General features: G+C 39.5%; 1 protein-coding gene across 1 annotated transcript; it reads left to right on the top strand.

Annotated features, from left to right (window-relative positions):
* Positions 1 to 58: 58 nt before the first annotated feature.
* Positions 59 to 17678, top strand: TYW3 (tRNA-yW synthesizing protein 3 homolog). The gene is made up of 6 exons (XM_004431507.3): positions 59 to 232; positions 2762 to 2842; positions 4246 to 4344; positions 4563 to 4634; positions 6858 to 6991; positions 17196 to 17678. The coding sequence occupies exons 1-6, from the start codon at positions 59 to 61 to the stop codon at positions 17419 to 17421; spliced, it is 786 nt and encodes a 261-aa protein (XP_004431564.1). The 3' UTR covers positions 17422 to 17678.
* Positions 17679 to 21040: the final 3362 nt, after the last annotated feature.

Genomic DNA, 21040 nt, shown 5'->3' with positions numbered 1-21040 from the left:
TGCCCCCAGGGAAAGGCGACGGCGGACGTGCAAGTACAGACCCTAAATCCCTCATCACATGGATCGTAGCGCGGAGTTCAGGAGATGGAAGGCGCAGTGTCTCAGCAAAGCGGACCTCAGCCGGAAGGGCAGTGTGGACGAGGATGTGGTAGAGCTTGTGCAGCTCCTGAATGGGCGAGAAGAGTTTTTCACCACCAGTTCCTGCGCTGGCCGCGTCATCCTCCTAGACGGGGTGAGCCCCCTTTGTGCCCTGCCCGCGCCTGCCCCGTAGTGTGCAACACCAGGAGCCCTGTGCCCACCCCGTGCAACACCCCCCAGTCCAGCCTGTCGGTGTTTGTCCTTCTGGTGGGTGGTCTCTGTTTCTTTATCTTTGAAACTTCCCGGGTGAATTGGACCAGTGATTCTAAAACTTTAATGTGTCTATTAATCACCCGGGGATCTTTTAAAGTACAGATTCTGATTCTGTAGGTCTAGGGTGGAGCCTGATACTCTACATTTCTAACAAGCCCCCAAGTGATACGGAAACTGCTGGCCTGGGAATGATCTTGAGTTGCAAGGGTTAGAGAATTTGATTCTCTGAATACCGAGAGAACTTAAAGACTTTCCAGCCTGGGGAGGCTGGCGTGTCCTCTTCAACCGCTCTGTCGTGGGAACTACGTACTTGGTTGAACGTCGCCAGGGTTAAGGAGTTCACTGCCTCCTAGTGGCCCACTCCATCATTACAGCTCTGGTAATTTTTACATTACACTAAGTAGGACAGTACTATATAGTCCGAGATGTGGCCAAGCCCACAGGCTTTGGAGTGATACTGCTGAGATTCTAACCCAGTTATGGGAATTATTGGCTATGTGACTTTAGGAAAGTTATCTAAACTCAGCCCCTTCCTGTTCCATGAACTGAAGATAATAAAGAGTATCGGCTTCATAGGGATTTTGTGTAGAGGAGATGGTTTGAAACATTTAGCACCGTGCCTGGCCCATATTAAGTGCACTGTAAAAGTTTTTTGTGTTAATTTTAGTTTGTGGATTGAATTCAGAGCATGAAAGACAGCGCACTCATATGCTCATTCTTTAGATCCCTCACTGATCATCTGCTGGTCTCCCCAATTAGTGGGCCTGTTCATTTTTATTTTGCTTCCATTGCCTCCTGAGCACTGGCACTTGTGCTGGGCTGGCTTTCTCTCTTCTGCATTTCTGCTGCCCTATCTTATCTGGATTTCTGTGGTGGTTTCCTAACAAGTCACTGAACTACCCGTCTTTCTACCCCAAACCATGTTACACACTGTGAACAGATTCACCTTTCTAAACCACAGCTCTGTGCGTGTCAGTCATCTATGCTGAAATCTTTTATTACACATTTTTTGACATGAGAAAATCCAAACCCCTCCTCTTGTATATCTTTCAACCCTATTTTCTCCTACTTCTCTTCATCTTTATTTACCAAACTGGACTATTCTCTTTTTCATCTTACATCACCTGCCTCTCTCATGTTCATCTTTCCTGAAGTGTTTTCTCCATCTTTGCATATCTGAGACATGACTCCCCAAATTTCCCTCTCTCACCCAAACACAAACACACACATCCACATCCACTTGGAAGGAATGACTGCTTCTTCTGAACTGCCTTAGGACGTTTTCTGAACCTCTTTTCATTTTATGTATTATCTCATACCTTGTGTTTATTTTCACTTTGCCTTATTTCAGGAAGGATTTGGAACAACTTATGAAAAGGCAATACAAGAAGAAAAATAAAAAGTGGGAAAGTCTGGATAAAGGGAGTATAAATAACATGAAGCCAGTGATAGCATTAGTTCTGAAAACATGCCACTAGATTCTGCAAATTTGCTAGAGGTGGGCCACACATTTGGCTCTTAGAGCGGTCAGCATAAGATCAGATACATAAGTCATTGAGGTCATTCAGTGAAAACAAACCAGTTATTTAAGACAAGGGCAGCTCTTCCCCATTCCAAGGCCAGAGAGCAGAGTCTCCTGTGGCCCCGCTGTATAGTCACTTTGTGAAAGTGTAGTGATTTCAAAGTCACGTGCGTTCCTACATCCTCTTTCCAGTATCCTTGAGGGTAGAATCTGTTTATACCCAAAGTACCTATTAGAACTTTGCAAATAAATGTTTTCCCAGTTAATAAGCAAAAAATTCAGTGTTAAAATATTTGCCTTCTTTAAACTTTGCCCTTTCAGTCCTAGCTGTGCCCTTCGGGGCTACATGTAAAGTCTAATCCAGAGGTCACACTTTTCTGCCTGTGGAGATTGGAATGTATTAAAGGTGTGAACGGCTCAGGTGTCAGTAAAAGGTGGTGGGTCCTGTGTGGGATTGGAACAATGCTTTCTTACAGAAGGAATTCAAATTTTTTTTTCTGTTTTACTTTTTTAATATCGTGCTAGCCAAACAAAACAGCTCGAGTACAACTCAGGGCTTACTAGTGTACAACCCTTCTAATAATCACTTTTCTCCTGACAAAAGCGTGACCATGTTTCAAAAAATATTTACTAAGTACTTTTACCTTAATAAATAAATGATTTTCTTTCTATCTCAAGTAATTTGGTTTCATTTTTATTTGGGGTTAACTCTACCCAAAAGGCTACTGAATTATTTTCAGTAATACTTAAAAACACCACTTGGCATTATTAATTTAATAATTAATAAATATTAATTTAAGAAAGCCTACAAAATGCTATGCTATGCATTGTACTTATTATTTTTGTAAATATATTATTAAGTTAAATTATTTTATTTTTTTATTTTAGGGTATAAATGGTTTTAAAGTTCAAAAACAAAACTGTTGCTGGCTACTGGTTACACACAAACCTTGTGTAAAAGATGATGTGGTAAGTTTTTATATATAAATTTAGAAATAAAGTTATTAATTTGCAGTCACTTTAAATACATGTGAAAAGAATAGAAAATTCAGGGTGACTTATGTGCATGATTAGAATGACTGAAGGTTATAAAGCCTAAGGAGCATTCATTACAATGGCTTATTTGAGTTGTAGGAGATGAAAGTGTAAATATATATGTAAACATTACTTATGGCTGCTCAACAAGGCTATCCTCTTGGACATAGCAGAGAGTTCATGGACGTTGCACACATATTGGATCCAAATTTTGATTTCATTTCTGCCATTTGATAACTCTGTAACCTGGAACAAATTGTGAAAGGAGAAGGGAGCTAGGAGAAAGGGATTAGAACTATTTATGTATTACCAGCACACGGATGTAAATAAATTATACATTACTTACCTGGACTGCTTCTTGAACATCTTCCTATCTGTGCTGGATTATTTAGTTTCCTACATTAAAATGTTGAGATGAGTTCATATAAGTTTGTATTAGTCAAGCGCTTGACATTCCCAGTGAATTTAGAAATCCAATTCTAACTATCTTAAGCAAAAAAGATAATTCAGTTAACTGGAAAAGGCAGGAGTAGACCTGGCATTGGGCGTTCCTGGGTCAGGTGCTCCCATGCTGTCTTCCGAGTACTCAGTGTGCCTCCATCTCTGGGCCCTGGTGCTCTCTGCATTTTGCCCTTATTCTCTTCTGCTGCAGGTGGTCTTTGTGGCAGGAAAGATAGCTGCCAGCAACCCCAGCAGAAAAAGACTTCTTCCTCAGATCCATGTGTCATTCCCAGAGAAGGACTCTGAGTCATCCTGCTTGGGTTAGGTTTCTCCCCTGGCCTTGATCAGACCAAGGCCCTTGGCGTCTCTGATATTACGATGGCAGGACTGATGAGTGGCAGGGTCACGATTGATAGTCCCACCAGAATCAAATGGTGTGAAGGAAGGAGGATGCTGCCCAGGGATACTAGGCAGAGATTACAACTGCGTTATGTAAATTCCAGCTCAGACATAATAGTACGTGTCTTAAACCTGAGTCTAACAACAGAACATTTAAACAGACTTTCTAGTCTCTCTTTACATACCATATTGCTTAATGAAAAATCTGTTATGGAATTAAATAGAGTGGTGGTAGTTTACTTTTTCAAGGTATGGTTGGAAAGAATGACACAGAAGGTTTATGGGAGAATTAGAAATCAAGTCTTTAAAAAAATAAGCAGATTAATAAGTTTTTGGAGAAAGAGGACTAAGAAAGCAGAGTGAAAAGTTATTGCAGAAAAAGGCTCCTGAATGAGTCTCAAAGTTTCTGGGAAAAACTGAAGTTATGTATGATAAAGAGTCTTCAAAGAACAGGATCATATATTTGTGTCTGATACAAACATTTTCCATTTGTTTAGATTGTAGCGCTGAAGAAAGCGAATGGTGATGCCACTTTGAAATTTGAGCCATTTGTTCTTCATGTGCAGTGTCGACAGCTGCAGGATGCACAGATTCTGGTAAAATTTTGCAATTATTCTTGAATTTATAGGTATGGGGTAGATTGAATTTTAAGCTTTAACTCTCCTACCAAAAATTAATGTGATGTTAGTTTACTCAACTAGTTTTTTCATTTAATTACAGGTTTGGGGTTATATATGTTTCAGCAGTTTGTAGATCCAAACAGTTTATCTGATTAGCCAGATTATGAGAATTTAACAAATTTATTTTCTTACAGCATTCAGTGGCAATAGATTCTGGTTTCCGGAACTCTGGCATAACAGTGGGAAAGAGAGGAAAGACTATGTTGGTAAGATACCTTTTGGCAAAAAGCAATTCTTTGAGTGTGAAGTGATCCAGATGATTGGACCCTTTGGTCTCTCCCTATTCACAGCTTCTTGCCATTCCCCTGCTCAGAAACCCTCGGGGACTTACTCTTTCCTCCAGGGCAGAGTCCGGAGTTGTTAGATTTACATTTCCAGTCTTATTTTATAGTATGCTCCTCCACTTACTTATCACCTGATTCTCTGTGCCCTCCCCATCCTCAATAGTCAAGGCCCAATTAAATAGGCACCATGATGTGGTGGAAAGAATCACAGCCAGGAGGTCTAAAGTCCCCTGCACGGATACTGGTGGGACCACAGCTATGCCGTATGCACTTGGGCAAGCTCCTTGATCTCTCAGGGTCTGCATTTTCTCAGGTTGCTTTTGTGCTATAAGGACAAAATTGAGTAGTTGTGACAGATACTGTATGGCCCACAAAGTTGAAAATATTTACTATCTATCCTACAGAAAAGATTTGCTGAGCCCTGGGCTAGATGATCTTTAAGGCCCCTTCTAAGACCCTCCCCCTCTCTGAGTCCTTTCCTGGCCAAGCCAACCCCTAGCGATTTTGCCTTGTTCTCTCCTGTAGTACTTACTGTTGCTTTTGCTGTTTGGTATGGCACGTATTGTATGCTTTTGAACTATTTCAGGTTGTCCTCCATTCTAGCTCCCTAGACTTTCCTGTCTTCTGTCTATTTTTAATGAATAGCCTATTTCCCAAATAAAGGGCACTTACCAAGAAGACACCCATAAAGCCTGACTACATAGAAAATCTGAGCCCACAGTGCCCTTTGTGTCCCCATGTGACTCCCCACTGCATCTGGTGGCCAAGCAAGAGCAGAGCCATTCTTGCACCTTCCTCTCCTTTGTCTTCCATATTCAGTTAGTTACAAGTCCTGTCACATCTGCCTCTAATTTCTCACACTTGACCCCACCTCCAAGCCCTCTGCCACTGCCCCTACTTAAGCCCTCCTTGTCCCTCACCTCAGTCTTTCAGGGGTCTCCTGACTGGTCTTCCTGCTGTCTGTCCATCTTCTCTTTCAGCCTCTCCAACCAATACTGTCAGAATCCCCCTTTTAAAAAAGTCATGGTCTCCAAATATTGTCCCTGATAATCAAGGCCTTATGCAAACTGTTTTGCATCTAGCTTATTTATGCTCATCTCTTGCTGGCATACTTATGCCCCAGCCATATAGAAAGTTATTAGTTGTTTCCCAAACGTATCATGCTTTTCATGTCTCCATGACCATAGATAAATTGTCTCTCTGCCTGGAATGCCTGCCTTGCCCCATTTTTCTGTCTGGTGAAATTGAACTTATCTTTTAAAATCCCAACTCAAATGCTACCTTTCCCATAAAGCCAAGGCCTCAGTCTGGGTTAGCTGCTCGTCTTGTACATTTCCTTAGACTTTTGTGTGTGTGTGCGTGTGCGTGTGCCCACACACACGTGTACATGTTTCTCCCATCATAGCACCTGTGCTGTATTGTAATTCTTTGTTCACTTCTTTATTTCTTGTTCTAAAGTGTGAGCTTTTAAGGGCAGGGACCATGTTATATTCATCCTGTATCTTCACCTCTTACCTGGGTCCTAGAACATTGCACATGCTCAGTAAAGGTTTGGCAAATGAACATTTATTCCTCATGATAGTTTTTGTTGTTGTTCTTCACCTATATCCAGTGTTTGGACTTACTTGGAACATGTTGACTGTTTCATGGACAGGGTTACTGAGATTGGCAACCCTAAAGCACTGAGAAAACCCCCGCTTTGTGGGATAAAAAGGCATGGTTTATTCCTGTACCCACACTCTGCTCAAGCAGCACTAAGAGGCTCTTTTGCATCCAGTCCATTTTGATTTTCTCTTGAAGCTTCTGTTGAGATTTCATATCTTTCTTTTCCTTAAATAGTGTATTAAAGCTTCCTAAGCTTTAGTGAGATTGAAAGTGTTCAAGTTACTGGATTCTTTGATATTATCTCCTTCTCTGAAAGACAATGTGCAGAGTGACTTTCTTTAGAAATGACTTTATATGATGGGTAAATCTGTGTAATCTCCCTTGATTCAACTTTTAGCTAAATTATATCAAAGCACAATCTTAAATGCTGTAACTTTAATTGACTATGTTTAAACACAGCCCTGACTGGGACTTTTCTTTAGTTGTCTTCAGTGTCTCTAGTACATGAGTCTTCATATCTAAATCGTTTGTTCTTTGTAGGCTGTCCGGAGCACACATGGCTTAGAAGTTCCTTTAAGCCATAAGGGAAAACTGATGGTGACAGAGGAATATATCGACTTCCTATTAGAGATAGCAAACCAAAAAATGGAGGAAAACAAGAAGAGAATTGAAAGGTATATTAATTGGATATTTCCACGATATTCTTACATGCCTAGGTCATCTTTGAAAGTATTATTGCACACCACCTTCAGTTTATACTCCCAACTGCTTTTCTACTTGTAACCTTATCACCAGTAATAAAAGATGATTAAAGTAACAGACGAGAGTAGGCAGCTGTGATGGGCACTAAAGGGAGCAGAAGGGGGACGCCCCATGGAGGAGAGTGGGACACATGACTCCCAGCAACAGGCATTAAGGAGAGGAATGTAATCATTCAAGTAAGAGAGCCCAATAGCCACAGAGACCATAACTGATCAAGTTGAAGGCAGCCAGGGAAGAGGTACACACTGCCCCTGGATGTGATCTACTGGAGATACCTAGAATCTCCTTTTGAGGAGAACAGCCTGGTTAACTTTAGTCTGATAAATATCTTACACCTCTGGCTAGTTCAATACCCAACTCCTTTCATGGATTAGATCTGGAATTGCCATAATTGTCCCAGTAGGAAGGATCATGGCTATCAGATCACATCTTTCTACTTCTCTTATTCTTAAACTTCGCATCCTGGCAGGTAAAACTCTTACATTACTTTCTTTTCCAAATTTTTCCTAAGAATAGAGTTTTTGATATAAAGAAGTGACTGTTATGCTGCCTTTCATGTATGAAAAGAATGCCACTGACCTGCCATCAGCAAGACATACCCTTTCTAGTTATTCAGGCAATGATGGCCAACTTGATGTCATTTATAATTTCCTTTTTCCCTTTTCCCACCCCCTTTGCCACCTCACAACCAGTCAGTAACTGCCTGCATAACTCTTGAATCATTCTTTCTCCATCCTCACTGCCACTTTCTTCATTCAAGACCATTGTGATAGCCTCATTAGCTTGTCTCATAACAGAATGCTTCTAGTATGTCTCTGCTAAGCCATTCTCCATATCACCATCAGAATCCTGTCTGTAAAGTGCAAAGGAATCCTGTTGCTTAACTTCCCTGCTTAAAATTCTTTAATACCTAGAACTTTTTTGAGGTAGCTAAGGCCAGAAGTGCCAATGGTAGTGGTGTAGCCTGATGGGAAGAGGTAGACCTAGGCTTCAGAGGCAGAACGAGTTAAATCCAGGTTTTACCACTACTTAGTCAATTCTCTTGGCTTCTTTTTTCTTATCTCTAACTTGAGGGTATTTCCCTCAAGTATTAGTATACAATTTTAGTATACATTAGGTAGCATATGTATAATGACTGTCCCTGTCTCTGTCATGCCATGGATTCTCAGGATAGGATAGCCCTTCTCTTTCTTCATTAATTCATGTGAGAACAAACCTATAATCACATCAGTACCACCATCCAGGCTCTATCAACCAGGGCTTCTCAGTTGAACCACAGAATTCACAAAATTATTCAAATGACTATTTCTCTGTTCTCCCAAGGGTGGTATATAACTTGTACCATCTAGATAGATTGGGGAGAAGTTAATTCATTGTATACAATGGATGTCTTAGGGCATTAGGGCTAATTTTTTTGTTGTTGTTGAGGACGATTAGCTCTAAGCTAACATCTGTGGCAGTCTTCCTCTATTATGTATGTGAATTGCCGCCACAGCATGGTAACCAGTGGTATAGGTCCACGCCTGGGATCCAAACCTGTGAACCCGGGTCGCCGAAACGGACTGTGCCGGACTTAACCCCTACACTACGGGGCCAGCCTAGGGCTAATTTTCTAGAAGAATCCTCGTTGAAGGAAGTTGAGAGGTTACCTGGCCACAAGGTGCTTTGAGTGAACCTTCTCAATAAAGTGGTGATTTCAGGTAAGAAGCTGAAGAGCATCCAGCCACTCCACCAGACTACAGGGTTTGAACTGTCTGTAGCTACTTATTGGTACCATTCCAAAAGTTTACTTCATTTGTTCGACAGTATTCCAGCGAGACTATTTGCTAAAACATAGGAGGTAGCAAATCAGTTTCTCTGTTTCCTTACTTGAATTTCAACAGGATTATAAATATAGCCCAAGATCAACTAACCGTACACCTGGTGAAGTTAATTGAGCCACGTTCACCAACTATAAAATCAAATTATGCTATAAATCCATTGACTCAAAAATGTGTTTTGAGGTGATAGTGTGCGTGCTGCTATCAAGAGAGCCATGCTCATCATACAAAATCAGGGAAAAATTAGAGAAGAGTAAAAAGTGTCTTAAGATACTGATTAGAAGATTACATGTGAATTCAGAAAGGGAGAACAAATTAGGGTGCTCCTTTGGGAACAGCTGTGTATGCAACCAAATGCAGAGAAAGTTACTCTTCTGATGTTGAAAAGAGAAAAGATAATAAACTGGAGGTGATGAGTTCTACAGTTAGACACTGAATACTAAAATTGGTTTGTCATAGGACCAAAGTTTCACAATTCTAATAGCTTTAGTAAGAGAATTTTTAAAAGTTAAAATCCTAATGAGTAACATTTCAGCAACAAGAAATATTCTGGAAATGTGAAAACCAAAGTTAAAAGGTAAAATATTTTTAATAGAAAAAAGATCTTGTTTGTGAAAAACAATCCCACTTCTTAGTGGAAAGAGTAAGATAATTTCATATATTATGATTTCCAGGTGAAAAATATGAAATTTGGAGATCTACTTACCAATTATGTGAGGAAGGCTATCTTTATATCTATTAATAAGAGATCAGGACTGATGTGGGTCAGATGAACCCACTGTTTGGCTGAGTAGAGTGAAATTAGCCATGTTGATCTTTTTGCCAACTGAGTAATAAGAAAATAAATGTTAAATAAATTGTAGAATAAAAGGGACTGAATATATTGGCATATAATATTGTTGATAAAAATAAAGGAAATCGTAGAGACAAAGTAAATGAATCTACTTCCAATCATTGGTGGTTTTTTTGTGTGTGGTAAAATATATATAACATAAAATTTACCATTCTTAACCATTTTTAAGTGTACAGTTCAGTGGCCTTAAGTACATTCTAATTATTATGCAGCCACCACGATCACCACTCTCCGTCTCCAGAACCCTTTCCTCATCTCAAACTGAAACTCTGTACCCATTAAATAATCATTCCCCATTCCCCAAACTCCCAGCTCCTGGTTCTATTTTCTGTCTCTATGAATTTGGCTATTCTAGGTACCTCATGTAAGTGGAATCCTACCTTATTTGTCCCTTTGTGTCTAGCTTATTTCACTTAGCATAATGTCTTCAACATTCATCCATGTTGTAGCATGTATCAGAATTTCATTTCTTTTTAAGGCTGAATAATAATCCATTGTATTTATATACCACATTTTATTTATCCATTTATCCATCAATGGACATTTGGGTTTTTTCCACCTTTTAGCCTTTTTTTAGCCATTGTGAATGATGCTGCTATGAACATGGGTGTACAGATATCCCTGCTCTCAGTTCCTCTGGCTATATATACCCAGAAGTGGAATTGCTGGATCAGATGGTAGTTCTGTTTAATTTTTTGAAGAAGTGCCATACTGTTTTCCAGAGGTCTGCACCATTTTACATCCCCACCAGCAACGCACAAGGGTTCCCTTTTCTCAACATCCTTGCCAACGCTTGTTGCTTCTGTTTTCTTGATAATTGCCATCCTGACAGGTGTGAGGGGATATCTGATTGTGGTTTTGATTTGCATTTCCCTGAAGATTAGTGACATTGAGCAATTTTTCCTGTAACTGTTGTGAGAATTGCTGTTGTATCAGTTTGCTGCTTTCCCTCCTGCTTGTGGTGCTCCTTAGTTTCCGTCTGGATTTCTCTTATTATTCTACCTATTGGTGAAACATTGTTCTCCAGGATTCTGTCCCAGGCCCACTGCTTCAGCTACTTCCCCATATACTGATGGGTCTTCCAGATCTCTCCCAAGTCCTGGGCGCATATACCCAATACCCTATTGAAGATGTCTAGCTGCAGTATCCCATCAGCCTTTCCTTCATATCTTTCTTATCCTAGTCTCAACCCTATAGCCATTTCCTTTGTTCAGATTCTTATTATCGCTTACCAGTATCATACAGCTTATGCCTCAGTGCAAAACAGACGTGTGAACCATATTAAATTACAATTATTTAATTGCATGTCTATCTTTTTTTTCCACTACAACATGGTCACATTGAAAAAAGGACTGACTTGTCCCCACCACCAACCGCAAACACACACTTTAAAAATCTCTTATCCTAAAACCTTGATAGTGTCTAGCTCATAGTAGAAACCCAATAAATGTTTATGGATTTAATCATAAACAGTAAAGAAACTTAAAAGTGAGCACATTATATTGAGTTGCCCAAAGGCAAAGAAAATTTCTTTTTTTTTAATTAATTTTTTTATTGCAGCAACATTGGTTTATAACATTATATAAATTTCAGATGCACATCATTATATTTTGACTTCTGTGTAGACTACATCATGTTTATCACCCAAAGACTAATTACAATCCATCACCACACACCTGTGCCTAAACCCCCCTTTCCCCCTCCTCCCTCCCCGCTTCCCCTCTGGTAACTACCAATCTAGTCTCTGTCTGTATGTGATTGTTTGTTGTTGCTTTCATCTTCTACTCATGAGTGAGATCATGTGGTATTTAACCTTCTCCCTCTGACTTATTTTCCTTAGCATAATACCCTCAATGTCCATCCATGTTGTCACAAATGGCTGGATTTCATCGTTTCATACGGCTGAGTAGTATTCCAATGTTGATGTATACCACATCTTCTTTATCCCTTCATCCCTTGATGGGCACTTAGGTTGCTTCCAAGTCTTGGCTATTGTGAATAATGCTGCAAGGAACATAGGGGTGCATGTATCTTTACGCATTCGTGTTTTCATGTTCTTTGGATAAATACCTAGGGGTGGAATAGCTGGATCATATGATAGTCCTGCTCTTTATTTTTTTTTGGTGAGGAAGATTAGCCCTGAGCTAACATCCATTGCCAATTCTCCTCTTTTTGTTGAGGAAGGTTGGCCCTGGGCTAACATCCGTGCCCATCTTCCTCTGCTTTACCTGTGGGTCACCTGCCACAGCATGGCTTGATAAGCGGTGCGTAGGTCCATGCCTGGGATCGGGACCTGCAAACCCGAGGCTGCCAAAGCGGAGTGCACGAACTTAACCACTACGCCACCCCATAGTGGCTGCACCAGTTTGCACTCCCACCAGCAGTGTATGCGAGTTCCCTTCTCTCCACATCCTCTCCAACACTTGTTGTTTCCTGTCTTACTAATTATAGCCATTCTGACAGGCATGAGGTGATATCTCATTGTAGTTTGCATTTGCATTTCTCTGATAGTTAATGATGTTGAACATCTTTTCATGTGCCTGTTGGCCATCTATATATCATCTTTGGAGACAATTCTTACTCATCATTATTTTCTGAGTGTCTGGCATGAAAATAGTGCTTAATAAATGTTTGTTAAATTTAGTTAACTGACTTTTTCATTCAGTAGTGCTACTTTTTTTTTTTTTAATTTTTTGTTTATTGAAGTAACATTGGTTTATAACATTGTATAAATTTCAGGTGTACATCATTATACTTCTATTTCTGCATAGATTACATCATGTTCACCACCCAAATACTGATTACAACCCATCACCACACACATGTGCCGAATTATCCCTTTTGTCCTCCTCCCTCCCCCCTTCCCCTCTGGTAACCACCAATCCAATCTCTGTCTCTATGTGTTTGTTTATTGTTGTTATTATCTACTACTTAATGAAGGAAATCATACGGTATTTGACCTTCTCCCTCTGACTTATTTCACTTTGCATAATACCCTCAGTGTCCATCCATGTTGTCACAAATGGCTGGATTTCATCGTTTCTTACTGCTGAGTAGTAGTCCATTGTGTATATATACCACATCTTCTTTATCCGTTCATCCCTCGATGGGCACTTAGGTTGCTTCCAAGTCTTGGCTATTGTGAATAAGGCTGCAGTGAACACTGGTGTCAGTAAAGTAGTGCTACTTTTAAGGCTTCAGAGTCTTAGGATGATTATTCTGGGAGACGAGTAGGATGGCTTAGAGATGGGGTGAGCAGGTGCTCCTTGTAGGTCTTGCTACATAGTCCAGGTAAGACTTATAGGATCCTGAGTAACAAGGTGAATGGGAGTGATGCTGCAGAACAGAAACAGAGCGTGGCAACAGATTAGAAATGGGGGCAGAGGAGGAGGAGTCAAGGACAACAGGTGTCTTAGACTCCATAGTTGCTAGTCTTATTGTTAAAAATGGAACTAAAGCAGGTAAATAAATAACTCACACATTTCCCTAGATATTTAAGATCAAGGAAGTAAATAATATAAAGTAAAAACATATTTTAAATTCTGATAGTTTCTCCTTGGATGTCCCCTTCCGTCATCTTTTTCCTCTCATAATTCCTCTCCCATCACCTAGCCGGCTTCCATTCATCCCTCTCATTTAGCCCAGGCATTGGGTTTTTTCCATGGAGCATTTCATGATCTCGCTTGAAGCAGTGTGCTCCCACTTTGTCTTATCTTTCTCATGGCATACTGAATGTGTCTTTGCAGCTCTGCAGCTCCCATGAAAGCCTGAGCTCCTTAAGGGCTAGAAACCTCTGTTTCCAGCACCTGGCACAGGCCTTGTGACATAGATGTTTTTTAATAAAAATGATAGACAGAGCTTAATCAGTTAAAACTCAAATACGTAATCTATAAGAATAGGCTTCTTTATTATTTGTGAATAATGGAAGCCTGAAATGGTGTGAAATTGTGCCTAGATTTCATTAATTTAATATTCCTATTTCAGAAGTCAAAGAAATAGCAGCTTTTATTGCAAGTGGTCCTCTAACTGACTTGAGAAACAAGAATACATTTTCCCAGGGCTGGCCTGGAAAGTTCTCTCATGAAGAGAACTAAGCACAAGTTGCCCTATGGCATGAGAATCTCGACGGCAGAGGTAGAAGAACTGGTGACAGTTTGATTTTCTTTTGAGGGGGGAGAAAAACCAGCTGCCTGAGCATACGTTTCTTTTTATCCTCTGAGCTCTTTTTGTTGCCTGTGAGAGCTGAGAAAATTATACTTTTAGAACTGGGCTTTAGCATGCTGTGTCGAGGGTCATGGTATGAGGGGAGAACATGTAATTGGAAAGCAAATTTCTGACTTATTGAGTAAGATAGTTTCCCAAAGGACTTTGTAAAAGTTCCCTTACAAAAGGAAAAGGAAAAAGTATTTGAAGTTTTTATTCTTCGCTCTCAGCACAAAAGGTCTTTGTTCCATTTTACCAGTTGTTTTTTGGTCCCCAAGGATGTAGCTTTGAATTCTTAGGTTCTTTAGTGGAAGACTGAAGTAAGGCACCTGTTCCTCTCTCGTTACCTTTTTTATGTGATTGATAAGATATTTTACACAAGCTGTTAATTCTCTGTGATCATAAAAGAGCAATTTAATCTTACCTTTAATTTTCTAGGAATAAAGTATAATCCAGAAAAAAGACTTGGTTACCTGAGTCTAAAGTACAGGGTTGGGTGGAGACGGATAGAAGTTGCATATCACGGATAGCCTCTTATACCCAAATAAGGGTGATTCACACCATTTTGTGGCATGCTTGGATTTATGTTTTAGATAAAATGAATCATTCTATTGGGTCATTTTATTAAGTCATTCTAAATAGGCAGTGTGGAAGGTGAGAAGAAAACCAGTTCTTGAAGTTACCTAACAAGACCTGGAGAGGAAGACCAAGCCAAGCCTAGAACTTTCGTGAATGTGAGGGACTGAACAGAATATTGGTAGATGACATGGTAATGACATGAGTTTAGTCTGGCAAAGTGTTGGGGAGCCAGCTGAATTCTGACCTCATCCCTCAACTCTGGTGGGCGGGATATGGAAAGCAGCAGCAGTCTCCATGTGAGAGGAATGCAGGCAGATGGTGTCTTTGTGAGGAGGCTGCGTTTTAGTTAAGAAAGGACATAAAGGGTGCATTGAATGGAAAGGTTGTTACCATGGAACAGAGTCTAAAACGTTATATTTCAGTTAATATTTTTCAAAGCTTTTGCTATACCTCTTACTAGACTGTTTTTCCTTTTACTGTACCTCCCTCTCTGAGAATGATTTATTCATTGAAGAAACACTTACTGGGCACCTGTTATGCCAGCATGGTGCTGGATATCAGGGTGTACAGTGGTGCATACGTGCATTCTTGAAATATGGACAGGATACATAGTGATCATGTTGGGTATGTATTAGAGTTCTGTGGACTATTTGGAAATAGGTGAATTTGGGGGTTTTTTAGGGCAGTTTTAGAGCCTTTGCAGGTAGAACTTAGCCTATTTATTGAATTAAAGAAGGAAGAAAATTGGTCCAAATAGCAATCTATTTTATAGAGGTCAAAAATTTCCTATCATAGTCTCCCGTTATAATAGGATATAAAAGCATGATGAGATTCCTACAATGGCAAGGGAGTTCTCAACTTCCAGATCATTCTAATTTGGGACCTAGGATAGTAAATCCATATTTACTTTTTTTGTTCAGTAGTTATTTATTCACTTATTTGGCATATTTTTACCAAGTGTGTCCACACTGCACTATATACTAAGAATATAACGGAAAACAAGATTGATGGAGTCCTTGATCTCATGGAGTTTATATTGTATAAAAATTGTCATTATTGAAAACTTACTCTGTGCCAGGCACTGTGGCAGGTACATATATTACCTGTAACCTGCTAACAGCCCTGCTAGGTACAGGATAATATCCAGTTTTATAAATGAGGAAATCAGGACTCGGTGAGGTTGGAATTAGCCAACCTCAGCTGTCTCAATGGAAGGTTGGTGTGAAGCGTGTGTAACCCACCATGCCACCTTGCTGCCCTCCAACATGTGCCAGAGGCTCCTGTGTGACGCAGAGTACCATGTTAGGTGTTACTATGGGAGTAGAAGAGAAATGAAGCCCAATTTTCAGGAACCTAATAATTTATTGTATCACAGAATTAACACTAAAACTCCAGTAGAAAATTAAGTAAATAAAAATTTACATTAAAAAAATTCAAATAGCTAATAAATAAATGAAAAATATTCAATTTCACTTGCAAACAAGAAATGAAAATTAAAATAATGAGATACCACTGTCACCTATCAAAGTAAAGCATATTTTTTGATGGAAATATTCAATGTATGGGTGAACTAATCTCTCAAGTACTGCTATTAGAAGCATGTGTTTTGAACATCCATTCTGGAAAACAGTCTTTATCAAGAGCCTTAAAATGTTTATACCTTTTAACTATGTAATTACATTTCTAGGTGTCTATTGTAAAGAAATAGCTAGAGGGGCCGGCCCCATGGCGTAGCAGTTAAGCTCGTGCGCTCCGCTGCTGGCGGCCCGGGTTTGGATCCCGGGCGCACACCCACGCACCGCTTGTCAGGCCATGCTGTGGGGGCGTCCCACATAAAGTGGAGGAAGATGGGCACGGATGTTAGCCAAGGGCCAGTCTTCCTCAGCAAAAAGAGGAGGATTGGCATGGATGTTAGCTCAGGGCTGATCTTCCTCACAAAAAAGAAAAAAAAAGAAATAGCTAAAAACTCAGATCACATTACTTTCAAAAATGTTTGTCATGTTGTTCGTATTAGGGAAAATTTGAAAATAAATTCAGGCCAATCTAGATGACGTAATGTTATACTACCATTAGAAAGTGTTATTTTGTAGTTAATTTGATGATATGGAAAATGTTTTCAATAAATATTAAATTTGAAAAAACAATGTAAAACTTTCTATGTGATACCACAGTTGTGTAGAAGACAGTAGGTATATGTGTGCATATATAAATACATAATTCAGAATACATAAAACTGGAAAGAAAATTATTGAGAGTAGTTATTTTTAGGTAGTTATGTAGCGGTGACGTGTATTGTAACTTCATATATTTTCCAAAATCTCTAAAACGAGCCTCTACTACATTAATGACTTCTTACAAAAACATAATTTTTTTTTACCTTCTTTGTTTGACCCCTACATGCAATAGAAATTGAGGTAGGATAGAGGTTGTCAGGAGGTGATTCCACTCCAATTTTTAGGACTGTTCTTAAAAAACTGAAAACATATTTCTTTTCCTAATTAAACAATTATAAAGGCAAGAAGCATATTATTTCTCTGCTTCATTTTATATTTTAAAGTTAATATGAGACATCAAATTTATATAATTTATAAGTTCTAGGTCTATTTCAGTCATTCAGTTTCAGAACACACAGATATAACAGGAGTACTTATTTCTTTACAGGTTTTACAACTGCCTACAACATGCTTTGGAAAATGAAGCTGTTACTAACTCATATCCCAGAGAGAAAATCAAAGAGCAAAAGAAATCATCATATTCTCCTAAGAAAAAAAGAAACCCAGAAACAGCACATGGCAGATGTGTTACTGAAGAAAATGATAAAGAACTTGAAAACGATGATGACGATGATCCAGGAGTCAGTGTTATTATCTTCCCTGAAGATTACTAAGATCTGGTTCTGAAGTGTCTTGGTAGAATAATGTTTCTAATAGATATTATAGAGCTGCTCTTTATAAGAGTATTTTAGTTTGTTGAGTGTATCAGGCATTCAGAAAAGCAAGATTTAATTTTCTCTATATCTTAGAGAAACCCATCTTATAAACATAGATGCCTTTTTAAAATAGCTGTGTATAATGTTTGCTGATTAAATATCATCTTTTAGTCACACAGATTCATTACGAAAATAAAATTATGATTTTTAATGTCTCTCTCTTTTTCAAGTTTCAATTTCTACTTCTGCAAAACAGGCTAACTATAATACCTTTTCAAGAGAACCTTAACATTAGGAATATTTAAATAAAAATCATAGTAATATTTTACTTATTTTTTGAAATCTCCACCCTTTAAAGGGGAATCAGAGTTTGCTTCTTGTTGCCATGAAGTCCAATGATAAGTTTGTCCCTCTCTTTTAACCTTGGGGATAGAACAACTGATACCCTTTTTGTTCAGGACAGGATACCTGAACCGTCTTTCCTGGTTACTGCTCACAGACCAGAGCTCCCCACTGCATGGTCTCCATGAGGCAGATGGGCATGATCTGTCACTGAGCCTGATCAGAAATGATAACGTAAGACTCAGAAATCTTAAGAAAATTAATGTGCTGTGGAAAATTGCAAGGAATCAGAAGCCTTGGGTTTGAGTTCTGACTGCTACACAGAAGTTGGAGATCCCTGAGCAAATCACTTGATTTCCAAGGGCTTCCATTTCCTCTTCTGCAGAATAGTAATTCTAATACCTGCTGTATTTACACCATAGGATCAAGTTAAATAGAAATGTGAAAGCAGTTATTGATAGACTATTTTGCATGTATGTTACTATTTACTTTTCCATTTATTTTCATTATAAAGTGAAGATGCTTTCACACTATATTCAGGATCTATCGTCATAAAAATTATATATTTAAAGGGAAATTACTAGTCGTAGAACTAATAAATTATAAGATAAAAATACCAGAACATCAAACAAAAATTATATAAGGTAGTAAACATTGAGTTGTGATTTTGGCATTTCCTAATATTTTAAAAATTTGCTTGTCTTTATATAAATTAGATTTGTAACTCAGATGCTTACCTTCTAACATATTTTGTACTCTCATTTTTAAAATAGAGTGACTTCTGAGACATCTATTGTCCTCTAAATAAAATCATAAGAGAGTGTCCAGACAGCTCTAAAGTTAACTGTGAGGTTTTTTCTTTAGTGCCTTTTTCTATCCTAACTCTGAACTGCTCTCTTTTTGGCCTTGAAAACAAGATCCTGATATTTACTTTCCTAATTTCTTTTAATATTCCCGTAACGTTTAGGAAGACTGCTAATACAGCCCTCTGTCTCATTGTTTCAGAAAGACCCTCCTTAGAGTCCTCCATCTCCTCGCCAGCCTGCAGCATCTGGCTCTGGTGACCACTCGCACATCCCACGAGTCTGTCCTTTCACGGCATCCTGAATGCTGTCTTCTAAATTATTTCCTTGTTTATAGTGAATCCTTCTCAATTCTTTTTCTCTCCAGTCCTTTAACAGTTTCAACATTTACCGCACCTTAGAATCATCTTTAGAACTTTGCAAAAATACAGAAAGGGCCCAAGAATCTCCAGGGCATGTGTGTCTTTTTAAAAGTTCCCTAATTGTAAACCAAAGGGTAATAATGCTGTAGGCATTGTCAGGTTTCTGTCTTTGGCCCTCATCTTGCATTCCTCTCTTCACCTGTGCCACCTCATCCATTCCAGTAGCCCTACCCTCTGAGACAGTGACTCCCAACTCGCCTGCCCTGCCCTGTCTCCTATGCTCTGGCTAACTGCTGGGCGTCTCTGGTAGGGCGTTTCCTTTCTAAACATTCGCTCTCTTGTTAGTGAGAGACAAGAGACTGTTCCTTTCCTGGTTCTTTGGTTAGAAAGAGCAGGCTTTTGTTGGGATTTTTTTTTTTTTGTCTGAGCCCACTGGCATTTCTGGGTTGCTGGCTTTTCCAGTGCCGAGTCTGGCACATGTGAGATAGGAAAACCCAGGGAGCTCACCCCTGTGTTGTTTAGGTCCTGAGATCCCTAGCCAGCCCACCTTCCCCTCTTCACCTTTCAGAGTCTTATGTTTGTTTTATACGTAATGTTCAGAATCTTTAGCTGCAATTAGTAGAATAGGAAAAAGTATATCTACTCCATCTTCCCAGAATCAGAAGTCTAATGTATGTTTAAAATTATTGCTAATATCACATTGTTGAGGTGTTGAGGACACCCTTGGAACCCATCCAAATAGACACAGATCCCTTAACTTAGTGCTGCGCCCCATCTCCCAGCTTGTACGCTTTGCTGCTCTGACTTCAGGCTACTGGAGCCTCTCCACCCTAAAATAGGCAAAGAAAAATCTGGAAGTCTGTTTCTTGTCTCCCCCACCCCCCACCAACACATACACACCCAGGGTCTCATAGCCAATAATGACAAATGCAGAGCTCCAAAAGACATCTCCGTTGCCCAGAAGTGGGATGAACTCGGATGTGCAATTGCCGTTTAAGCTCCCAGCAGCACCAGGCCGAGGCTGGGACTTCACCTGAATCCTCGCATGTTCTTCCCACTCCCTTACGGTTTCTCCTGGGAGCGCCTGCTTAATAAATCACTTGCACTAGAATGGTGTCCTCGTCTGCAGGAACCTGACCTAAGACAGGTATTGAGATTACTTTGGATATATTGAAAAAGCAATGGCATATATTTATTATAGAGAGTCGGTAGAAATTAGATCACTGGTAGTGATTTAAACTTATGATATAAACGATGCAAATAAATTTGATGTCAAGTACGTAGTTTTAAAAATTCTTTTGGGGGAGTATCTAACCAACACTTTTTGAGGATCACTTTTATAATACATACTGTTTTAAGAACCTAGAAGTGGGAATAATTGATTTTGGGTGAGGGAGTACTAGAAGTCCAATTCAAGGGAATACCATTTCATTTAGGACTTAAAGGACAGGAAACAAGTTCACTTGACAGAAGAATCCAAGGAAAGCTCTTGCAGACAGGGGGAATGTGTAATGTAATTGAGGCACCAAAGAGCATGATATATTCAGTGATGGTAAATATTCCAGACAAGCTGAAATATAACATATGGTATGAAATGAGTCAATTGGGTTGAAGCCCAATTGTGAAGGGCCTTGTAGTCCAGTGTCGAGGTGAACCAGCATTTCCTAAGCATGGCTGTGCGTCAGAATTACCCAGGCAAGGACAGGGCATGTGGGCTGCTTTCTCCAACACTGACTCCCAGTCCCTACTCTAGACCTCTCAAGCCAGAATCTTCAATCTGGAGTCTAGAAATCTTTATTTTTTAACCAACTCATTCAAATGATTCTGATATAATCAGCCCGGCAGTTTTAGAATCCAGTGGTAACAGACTTCATCCTGAAGGGATTGATGAGGAATTGAAGATTTTTTTTTTTTTTTAAAGATTTTATTTATTCATTTTTTTCCCCCCAAAGCCCCAGTAGATAGTTGTATGTCATAGGTTCGCCTCCTTCTAGTTGCTATACATGGGACTCGGCCTCGGGTTGGACGGAGAAGTGGTGCCTTGGGGCGTGCCCGGGATCCGAACCCGGG

Source organism: Ceratotherium simum, chromosome 2 (genome assembly GCF_057802395.1).
Source record: "Ceratotherium simum simum isolate JZ-2026a chromosome 2, ASM5780239v1, whole genome shotgun sequence".
NCBI classification, from domain to species: domain Eukaryota; kingdom Metazoa; phylum Chordata; class Mammalia; order Perissodactyla; family Rhinocerotidae; genus Ceratotherium; species Ceratotherium simum.
The sequence above is the reverse complement of the archived record's forward strand: the minus strand, read 5'-3'. Positions and strand labels throughout refer to the sequence as shown.

Excerpts from the sequence above, each read along its gene's own strand:
- TYW3 (XM_004431507.3), top strand. The coding sequence starts at position 59 with ATGGATCGTAGCGCGGAGTTCAGGAGATGGAAGGCGCAGTGTCTCAGC. Across the intron at positions 233-2,761 it reads GCGTCATCCTCCTAGACGGG|GGTATAAATGGTTTTAAAGT; the intron begins GTGAGCCCCCTT and ends TTTTTATTTTAG. Across the intron at positions 6,992-17,195 it reads AACAAGAAGAGAATTGAAAG|GTTTTACAACTGCCTACAAC; the intron begins GTATATTAATTG and ends ATTTCTTTACAG.